Source organism: Babylonia areolata, chromosome 5, assembly GCF_041734735.1.
Source record: "Babylonia areolata isolate BAREFJ2019XMU chromosome 5, ASM4173473v1, whole genome shotgun sequence".
Lineage (NCBI taxonomy): Eukaryota > Metazoa > Mollusca > Gastropoda > Neogastropoda > Buccinidae > Babylonia > Babylonia areolata.
In genome coordinates this window covers 10,826,270-10,837,236 of record NC_134880.1, presented here as the reverse complement: position 1 = coordinate 10,837,236, position 10,967 = coordinate 10,826,270, and the positions used below count along the sequence as shown (strand labels likewise).

General features: G+C 41.2%; 1 protein-coding gene across 1 annotated transcript in view; it reads left to right on the top strand.

The window, feature by feature from the left end:
* The window catches only part of LOC143282368 (uncharacterized), a 16,490-nt gene extending 8,095 nt beyond the window's left edge, over positions 1 to 8,395 (top strand). The window contains exons 8-11 of the mRNA XM_076587984.1: positions 1,657 to 1,783; positions 3,932 to 4,089; positions 4,825 to 4,921; positions 6,710 to 8,395. Coding sequence (XP_076444099.1) covers positions 1,657 to 1,783; positions 3,932 to 4,089; positions 4,825 to 4,921; positions 6,710 to 6,813 — 486 coding nt within the window. The 3' untranslated portion in view covers positions 6,814 to 8,395. The remainder of the gene's footprint in view (positions 1 to 1,656; positions 1,784 to 3,931; positions 4,090 to 4,824; positions 4,922 to 6,709) is intronic.
* Positions 8,396 to 10,967: the final 2,572 nt, after the last annotated feature.

Genomic DNA, 10,967 nt, shown 5'->3' with positions numbered 1-10,967 from the left:
GGGAAGAGATGAGGAGTGGGATGGAGGGCAGAAGAAGAAGAAAAGAGGTGGAGGCCTGGGGTGATGTGGGGGATGAAGGGTGATGGAGAGAGAGATGGTGCGTGAGTTGAGTCACTGGGTGGGGGGTGGATCGAGAAGTTAGGGGATATGACTGGGGAAGGGGGGTGAGGCGAGAAGTGGGAGGGAGAGCAGAAGAAGAAGAAAAGAGGTGGAGGCCTGGGGTGATGTGGAGGATGAAGGGTGATGGAGGGAGGGATGGTGGGTGAGTTGAGTCACCTGGTGGGTGGGTTGATTGAGAACTTTGGGGGTATGACTGGGGAGGGGGGGGTGAGACGAGGAGTGGGAAGGAGGGCAGAAGAAGAAGAAAAAAGGTGGAGGCCTGGGGTGATGTGGAGGATGAAGGGTGATGGAGGCTGAGTTGAGTCACCTGGTGGGGGGTGGATGCAAACCTTTGGGGGTATGACTGGGGAGGGGGGGGGAGAGATGAGGAGTGGGAAGGAGGGCAGAAGAAGAAGAAAAGAGGTGGAGGCCTGGGGTGATGTGGGGGATGAAGGGTGATGGAGAGAGAGATGGTGCGTGAGTTGAATCACTGGGTGGGGGGTGGATCGAGAAGTTAGGGGGTGTGACTGGGGAGGGGGGGGGAGATAAGGAGTGGGAGGGAGAGCAGAAGAAGAAGAAAAGAGGTGGAGGCCTGGGGTGATGTGGAGGATGAAGGGTGATGGAGGGAGGGATGGTGGGTGAGTTGAGTCACCTGGTGGGTGGGTGGATGCAAACCTTTGGGGGTATGACTGGGTGGGGGGAAGAGATGAGGAGTGGGAAGGAGGGCAGAAGAAGAAGAAAAGAGGTGGAGGCCTGGGGTGATGTGGAGGATGGGGCTGAGGGGGTTGGGTGGGGGGGGGGAGGGCGGGAGGAGGGCAATGGGGAATCAAATTAATGTGGGTCATTTGGACAACTTTTTTTCGTGGGGGGTGGGGGGGAGGAGGGGAGATGAGGAGTGAGAGGAAGGGCTGGTGAGGGAGAGGCGTGGGGGGGGGGGGATGGAAATCAAGGTAAGGTGGGTCCATGTGTTGTTAGGGGTGGTGAACTTCAAGATTTGTGGGGTGTTTGGGGTGGTGAGTGTGCATGCATTCATGGACACACACACACACACACACACACACACGGCCGAACTGATATGGGTAAAAAAAAAATTCAAGTAACTGGTCCCGGTAAAAAAAAAAAAAAAAATAAAGTAACCATCAAGCACCTGTTCAATAGTTCTATATTGCTCGAGGTATTCAAACCAAGCAAACAGATCAGAAAGCACCACCACCAGTGCTACTGCTGCTGCTGTTACTGCTACAACCACCACCACCGAAACTACTAACACCACCACTACAACAACTACTACTACTGCCACCAACACCCTAGCCACCACTACTAATAGAGGTAGCAGAAGTAATACTATTACTACTACTACCACCACCATCATCACTACTACCACTACAACCACTGCTGCTACACTTCCGTATTGCTGCTGCTGGTGCTACTGCTATTACTGCTGGTGCTACTACTACTACTACTACTACTACTACTACTACTACTACTACTACTACTACAGCCGCTGCTACAACTACTGCTTCTTCTAGTACATGACATACAAAATGTTCAAAACAGGTGTACGGAGTTCGGGCTTTGAACCAGAAGGCGAGCGTGCCGTTCTATCAAGAGCTTGCTGATGTCAGCGGGGGTCATTACCTCACTATGAACAACTTTGATGTCATCACCGACATGTTCTTAGCAGGTGAGAACAGGTGGGGTAGGTAGCTCAAGAGGGGTAGTTAGAGACACGTGTGATGGCATGTGCAGTCATTTCTCTCATTCTCTCTCGCCTTGACTACTGTAACTCCCTATTGTCTGGTTTGCCTACTTCATTCATTCAGTTCCTTCAGCACATACAAAACTCTGCTGCTGCCCGACTCATCCTCAGAAAGAAAAGATCTGAGCACATCACTCCTATTTTGCAACATGTTCATTGACTTCCTGTCTCACACAGAATAAAGTATAAGATCAGCACTCTACGTTATAAATGTATTCACAGATCTGCCCTTTCCTGTCTTTGTAGCTGCCTTCACCTCTACACTCCATCTCACTCTCTTCGATCAGCTTCGGATCCACTCTGTTTATGGATATCCAGATTCAAACACTCCACTGTTGGACGCCATTCCTTCTCTGTCTCTGGACCTTGTATTTGGAATGAACTTCCTCTTTCGCTTCGTCAGGTCTCTGCACTCAGCTCTTTCAAGTCTGGCCTTAAAACCCAACTCTTCACAAGATAGCCTCCCTCCCCTACCTCTTCCTTGTCTTCAGTTTTCTTCAGTTTTAGAGTTATGCATGCGTGTGAATGACTGGTGTGAAAGCACTTAGATTTGTCTCTGCACAAGATTCAGCACTATATAAATACTATCATTATTAGTAGTAGTAACAAATGTATAAATACACAGAAATGAAACGAAATACGTACTTCTCAAAATGTTAAGGACCCCTTTATTTAAAACGTCATTATATGTTTCCATAAGATATCAGAAAATCAAGAAATGGTTGAAATCACATGCTGCATTCCCTCTCACTGACACACACTCACGGCTGTTTCAGGCACACATGCACCATAAACAGCTTGAAGAATGTGTTTGAAAAATCAATGTACCGTCAAAAACTGCTGATAAAAGTTGTTTTTGTTTTTTTAAATATAATGTGTGTTTGTGTATATATATACATATATGTATATATATATATATATATATATATTTGTAAATATGTATGTATGTATGTATATCTGTGTGTGTTTTTGTGTGATTTTTCATTGTAAAAAGAAAAGTGCATATACAAGCAAGCACCTGTGGCTATGATCAGGCTTATTACATAGGTACATACACCGCCATCTGCCGGAAATTCAGCCTGATTTCAGCATACCCCGAAGAAGGAAACTGCAGATTCCAAAGACGGCTCCTTGTTTTGTTTTTTGTTGTTGTTGTTTTTTTTTGGGGGGGGGGTTATTTTTAGTCAACCCAATCTTTATTCTGTTGTTTCTCATACTCAGTTGAAGTAATAGCATGTTCGTGTTCTGTGGTGCTCGTGAAATCTGCAGTGTGACCTAATTTCAGTTTCTAACACATTGTTACCTTTGTGCAGTATATTTCTTCTGCTCCTAAGAGGGTCAGTTTGCCTGCGAAAAATATAAATAAAGCATTATTGTATCGTATTATGTTCATTCATTTATTTATTTTGCTTATTGGGCGATTCGTGTAATTCTTATCATTTCGTTCGTTTATTCAGTGATATGTATATGGATTTACTTCATTCCTCTTGCTGAGATGATAAAGTGATTCTGAGTCTGATTCTGATTCTCATTCATTCACACACTCACTCATCCATTCACACACTCACTCACTCACTCATTCTTTTTTCTTTTTTTGTTCAGTAGTCTGTTTTCCAGGAGACCACGTGTTGTCATTCACGTAATCATTCATTCGTTCATTTTTTTTATTTTTTTTTATTTTGATCAACCAGTAGGACCTGGGACAGTCTTTGTCCCTCCCTCACTGATTCACTCACTGACTCGCTCACCGATTTATTTGCTTACTAACTCACCGCTCAGGATACCATGCAGTGTGTTCCCGGGGAGCAAACGAAGTGGACTTGGGACAGTCTCTGTCACTCACACACTCGCTATTTCACTCACTCACTATTTCACACACTCGCTCACTGATTCACTCTGCACGTCGTACTCGTTCACTCACCGACTCACCGCTTTGGCCACTCCCCTGCAGTGTGTTACACCGGGGGAGCTAACGAGGAGGACCTGGGGACAGTCTCTGTCACTCACTCACTCACTCATTATTGTACTCACTCGCTCACTCACCGACTCACCGCTCTGGACACTCTTCTGCAGTGTGTTACCGGGAAGCCAACGAAGAGGACCTGGGCGAGTTTGAACGCGAGGTGGAGGCAGAGGGTCGAATGACGGAGGAGAGGCGTCAGATCTTCGACAGCCTCCACACCCAGAACCCCACCCGATCCCAGCAGGACCCAAGCCATCGCCGGCCTGAGGTATAGTAACCCCCTCTACCCCCCCACACCCCCAACCCACCCTCCCCCTCCTGCCCACCCCTCATTCCTCCTTGGTATGATAATTATAAGGATGCTGTAATGCGTTTCAAAGTGTTAGCGTTTGTTTGTTGTTGTTGTTTGTTTTTTTTTAGGGGGTTTTATTGTTGTTTTCCCCCCAAACGGAAAACCGTGTTTTTGGAACCTTTAATATGTTCTGCGGTTGAACACCCTCCCTCACCCATCCCATCCTCTCTCTCTCTCTCTCTCTCTCTCACACACACACACACACACACACACACACACACACACTGCATTCATGTATGTATGTATGTATGTATGTATGTATAATCTCTCTCTCTCTCTCTGTAACTACATATGCATGTATAAATATATATATATATATATATATATATATATATATATATATATATATATATATATATACAGAAGGAGAGCGAGCGCGATAAAGAGAGAGAGAGAGAGAGAGACTGGTTTGATAAGTTGATTATCTACGAACTGTAGTTGTCGTACGCTTAACTGTTTACATATACAACGTGTGTGTGTGTGTGTGTGAGTATATGTGTGCGAGCCAGTGTGCACGTATGTCTGTGTGTGTGTATACGTTCTGTGTGTCTGCGTATGTGTATGTCCCTATTGTATATTATGTATGTTTACTATGTATACCTATGTGCGAGTATATGTATGTGCGTGTGTGTGTGTGTGTGTGTGTGACAGCGAGAGGTGACAGAGAGCTGGTGGGAACGCTCAAGGTACCAGGGTAACCCCCAGTATCACTATGACCCCCAAAGGGACAGGTGGAGCCCATTTTCAGGTAATAATAATAATAATAATAATACTGACAATGAAGAAGAAGAAAAGTGGTGGTGATGCTGTTAATAATAATGATGATGATGATAATAATAATAGTAATAATAATGATAATAATAATGATGATAATTATAATAACGATAAAAAATAATAATTAAAAAATAATAATAATGATTGTAATGATAATGATAATACAAAATGATAATAATTTTTTCTTATATTGCAACTAATCAAATACATTTTGCTCTAGTTTGCAGTAGTTGTAATAAGAATAGGCACTCCAATCCGCTACAACATCCATCTGAACATGCCAGTTCCACTTTATATTATAATAAACGTGAAGAACTATGGCAAGACAATGCACTAAACGTGACAACATGGTACAATAATTATGCAAAGCAAACGATACATGTGTACATAGAAACATTCTCCTACTACTTCTGAAGCTGTGTATTCTCAGTTGAACGATGTCTTACTGACACAACAACAACGACAACAGCATCACTGCTTGCTACTACTACTACTACTACTACTACAATGAAAGCTGCTGCAGCTCCTGATAATGATAATACAATTTGGAAAACATTTGCAAAAATATTACTTTTGCTACTGCTGGTGCTGCTACTGATAATGACTCGATGGCGACATTTGTTCGACATCATTAGGCCACAAAAATATTGCGTTTGCATAACATTGCAGCACACACACACACACACACACACACACACACACACACACACACACACACACACATATATATATATATAGAGAGAGAGAGAGAGAGAGAGACGCGTAGTGTGTGTCATATTTGTCGTGGCTGTTGTTGCGTCATGATTTGTCACATCTACTTGATTTCTCTCACTGTGACAAATCCTGTAGGCATGTCACTTTTTTTTTTTTTTCAAAAATATTACTTTTGCTACTGCTGCTGCTGCTAATGACTCGATGGCGACATTTGTTCATCATTAGGCCACAAAAATACACATATTTGTGTCCACTGCGACATGATTTGTCACACTCACTGTGGACGTACAGTCAATTTTCAAGCGGGACAATAACTTAATGTAACACTTACTGTTGTTGTATTGTGGAGAGTTTCCTTTACTGAGAATGGAGGGTTTGAAATTACTTAGGCATTTCGGTGGTCTCAGTCTCACTGTACCCTTTCCTTAGCAAACATACAGAAAGCGGTTTTTTTTTAAGATAAGCTGTGGATGGACTAAGTTCAGCTTTTCTGGGGAAGATGGCGTGGGACCACAGAAATAATTATACAAGTACATTCAAACTTTCTATTCTGAGTAAAGGAAAGTTCTACAATCTGAATCCAGAATCAGATAATTTGTCAAAAGTTGAACTGTTCGACTCTGAGAAAAGGAAACTTCTACAACATGTATCCAGAATTAGAGAATATTTCAAAGGTTTAACTGTTCGATTCTGAGTCAAGGATACTTCTACAATACGTATCCAGAATCAGAGAATTTATCGAAAGTTTTACCGTTCTATTTCGAGTAAAGGAAACTTCCTACTATATGTATCCAAAGCCAGAGATTCATTATCCTGCTTTTTCTGCCCCCACCCCCCCACCCCCCACCCCTTTTTTTTCTTTTTTTTTTTTACCAAAGTTCGAACTTTCTACTTTGAGTGAAAGAAACTTTTTGTATCCAGAATCATATGATTTTTTTTTAACCAAAAATTCAAACTTTCGATTTTTGGTAGGTTAAAGGATAAATTCTACTCTATGTTTCCAGCAGAACCAGACAGTCTTTACCAACCGAATAATCATTTCAATCAGGTCATTGTCGTCACTCCGGTTCTCCTCCAGCCGTCTCCGGAACCACCACCACCACCACCACCACCAGAGGCAGGCGCACTTCCAAGAAGTGTTCCATCATGTGAAACGACCCGACAACCAACGCCACGTAAGGCCTCATTCAGTGGATCATCCCCAGTACCGGATGCGGAAAAAGGATTACGCCGGACGCCATGCCGCAATGGGTCTTGATGATCATGCTTTCATCTTGTTCTTCTGGTATTGCCGGACTCGCGCACGGCTGGCGTGCCGGTGAAAGACGAGAATTTATGCACCCCACCCCCCCCTCAAGAAAATTAGTTCACTTTCGGGTAAATGAATAAGTAAATAAATAAATCATCGAGCGGGAAATGTTGTATTTATATTGTATTACATTGTATTGTGTTGTATTATGTTTTTATCCTAACAGATTTCTCTGTATGGAATTCGGGCTGCTCTTCTCAGATGCAGCGCCACACATCCTTAATTGTGTCTTTCTTTCCAGCTTTTTTTCTGTCTGCAAGTGCATTTGTTTTAATATATATCTATAAAAAATTTAAAAAAATAGCCAGGGACAACTTGAGTTTGTTGCCATGGGTTCTTCGACGTGTGCTAAGTGCATGCTGCACATAGGACCTCAGTTTATCGTCCAAACTAGCTTCCAGACCATCATCACTCAAAGTCTGGTGAAGGGTGAGTTAAAATCCCGCTCCGTACATGAGACCCGAACCAGCAGACACTCGCTTCCTAGTCAGGAGGCACATTTGGCCGCTAGGCCAACCAAACTGCAATATTATGCTCCCTGGGGCCAGAGTTTAAAACCCAGTTTGACAATTTTGACTCCTGAGTAAAACATGTGAATAGCTTTGCCGATGCTGGTTTTTTTTGGTTTTTTTTAAACCAGTCTTCAGTACACCCGTTCCCTTCCCACATTAAAATGATGCTTAATCAAGTCGTTCTCATGATGACAGTGTCGTGTTAAAATATCTCTGTTTTTTGTTTACATGAACAGATCGATCATGATGACGTTGGTTTGGTGTTACCTAACTGCAGAGTTTAATTAACCTGATCATTCATTCTGTGATGAATCGATTTGTTTAAAACACGTGAAGTTTATATACCAAATATACTGTATATTTTGTGACACGAAAATCAAACGTCCTCTTTTCAATTTTGCTTTGACTGTGGGTTACTATAGCTTAAAATTTCGTGTTTAATTTGTTTTGCCATTTACATGTAATATGACGGATGCGTGCGCCAGCATTAGTGCGTGCACGTGTCTGACAGAAGTAAATGTGTGTGTGTGTGTGTGTGCGTGCGTGTGTGTGTGTGTGTGTGTGTGTGCCAAACTGAAGCAGCCTCATAGTCTACTGACACAAAGCGGTGATGAATCTTTTGTGATATGAATGACCAAAGGCAGAAATAAAGGTATTCAAAATCATATTGATACAGAGTGCGTGCATGCATGAGTGTGTGTGTGTGTGTGTGTGTGTGTGTGATGATATTGACGTCATAAATGATAAGCTCGCAAACATTCTGATTCAGACGGCAAAAGATACTCTCGGGACATACCAAATTCGTACTTCTAAGACAAAACAGAGATAGTCGCAGTTGGTTTGATTCCACTGCAAACGAAGCCGATCAGAATATTTTAAAGCTAAACACAGAGTAAAAAAAAAAGAAAGAAAATCTAGTAAAAATAGAGACACGCTCGAAAGAGTCTGCAAAAGTTACAAGTCCGTTTTTTTTGTTTTTTTTAAGAAAGAAAAGACGTGGAGAAAAAAATGGCACAGAGAACTACGAAGTTTACGCAAAAGCAATTCGAGATAACTATGGTATAGAATTAAAAAGAAAAAGAAAACATCATGTCCCATAAATTTAGAAGACATGTTTCACCATTTCAGCAACCTTAACGTTAATGATAATGAACATACTGACAGTACAACGGAAATGCTCGTGATCAATTTAGAAGATAATGATGATATTTTAAATGCATGTATTGCTTCAGCCATCAAAAGACTGAAGAAAGGCAAAAGTGCCGGTGAAGACATGATTCGTAATTGAATATATCATTAACAGCGTTCCTTTGCTGACAGAAACATACTGTAAATTATTTAACAAGATACCGGACGAAGGTGTTGTACCAGAAAAATGGGTGTCCAGCTTGATATTGCCATTGTATAAAGGCAAAGGTGATACACTTGACTGATAATTACAGGGGAATAACTTTGCTCAGCTGTGTTGGAAAACTATTCACTACAGTGTTAGATGCTAGACTGACTGATTATATCAATGTAAACAATATACTTTCAGGAGCCCAAGCAGGATTTAGACAGTCCCATTCTACATTATATCAAATGTTTGTTTTGAAATCACTAATTGATATTTTCTCCATGAGAAAGAAGAAACTTTACTGTGCTTTTGTTGATTTAAAAAAAAAAGCCTTTCATTCAGTTTGGAGAAGTGGGTTATGGCAAAAACTTGTTCATGAAGGCGTGAATGGTAAAATTTTGCGTGTCATAATGAACATGTATGATAGAATTAAGTCATGTGTGTTTTTAAATGGTGAAAAATCTGATTTCTTTAGCATTTGTAAGGGTGTACGACAAGGAGAAAATCTCTCGCCTTTGCTTTTTTCTCTGTATCTCAATGATTTCGAGTTGTATTTGACTGAGCATAAGAGTCCATCTGTTGATCTTTTATTGAATGTTAACATTTCAGAGTTAGATAATTACATGCCATTATTTGTACTGTTGCATGCAGATGACACAATTTTACTTTCAGAGACGAAAGAAAGATTACAACAGTCCCTCAATGTTTTTCACAAATATTGTTTAAAATGGAAACTAGTGGTCAATGTGAAGAAAACTAAAGTGATGATATTTAATTCTACAAACAAGCTAAAGCCTGTTTTTAAGTTTGGTGATGCATGTTTGGATGTTGTCGATTCTTTTAAACATCTTGGCATCGAATTTAGTAGAAACGGAACTTTTTACAAAGCTAAAAACATGATTTATGAACAGGGCCAAAAAGCTATGTTTTCGTTACTTCAGTCAGCCAGAAATCAAGATTTACCTTAACATATCATTCTGGACATGTACCATTCTATGTTTGCTCCTATTTTGTTGTATGGTGCAGAAATAATCAAGTTCTACTGCTGCTGAGCATCGCTTCTGCCGTCCCTTCTCTTTCCACAGAATGTGATGAAGTGTGTGTGTGTGTGTGTGTGTGTGTGTGTGTGTGTGTGTGTGTGTGTGTGTGTGTTTCAATATAAAACGATTAAACTGTATCCATAGTCTAGTATATTATAATGATAATAATGATATATCGACAGATACATAGTACTATGGCGCAAATTCCCCATTTTATGGGCTATAAGCGCCTCACATGAAACAATACATATGCAATAGTGCATAATAATATACATCTGCACATAAAAACAATACGTATATGTGTATCAATACGCATATTACAAATTGCAGATACACACACGCGCGCGCGCGCAAAGACACAAAAATATCCTACATACGCACATACCTGCACACATACGCTCGCGCACGCACAAACACCCATCCACAGACACACATAGCCTACATACTGCACGATGATTTCAGTAGAGGATAAAGTGAGGTGGATAGAAGGAAGAATGCAATGACAATGACAATGTATTTTCATATAAGCACGATTCTGCACATTTACACGGTAATGCCTGTTAATCAGTCATGTGCGCATGAGATTCCATCCATTTTAAAAGTTTTTCTTCATCTAACTTTTTCCATTTTTCTGCCAGTGTGTTGAAAGTATACATGAAAGGATTCACCGCAGAGTTTAACGGAAGCACGAAAATAGCCAGGGCCACATTCACTTCTCCAGAAATGGGAGTACCGGATGATGCCAGAATTCCACAAATTCCTATGGGAAACCAACACATGAAATCTGTAGTCGCAACAGTGATCAAACGCCGAGCTATTACCATGTCTCGTGACACTTTCGTTGTGTTGGTCTTCAAGGCATTCTTTTGTATGGACCAATAGATGAAGGCCTGGCCTACAGAAATAAATAAAAACAGAATGAAATTAAATGCAATAAACACAGCTAAAGAATAAACCCTTCCTTTAAACTCTTGTCCTGTCACAGGCAGTGGGATACAAATTCCTGTTTGCTTATAAAAATTCCAGTGTGATGTTACTGGAAGTAAAGGAACCAAGGCAAGAAACCAACCAACCAACCAAACCAGGAGGCAAGCCACACCCGCTGACCT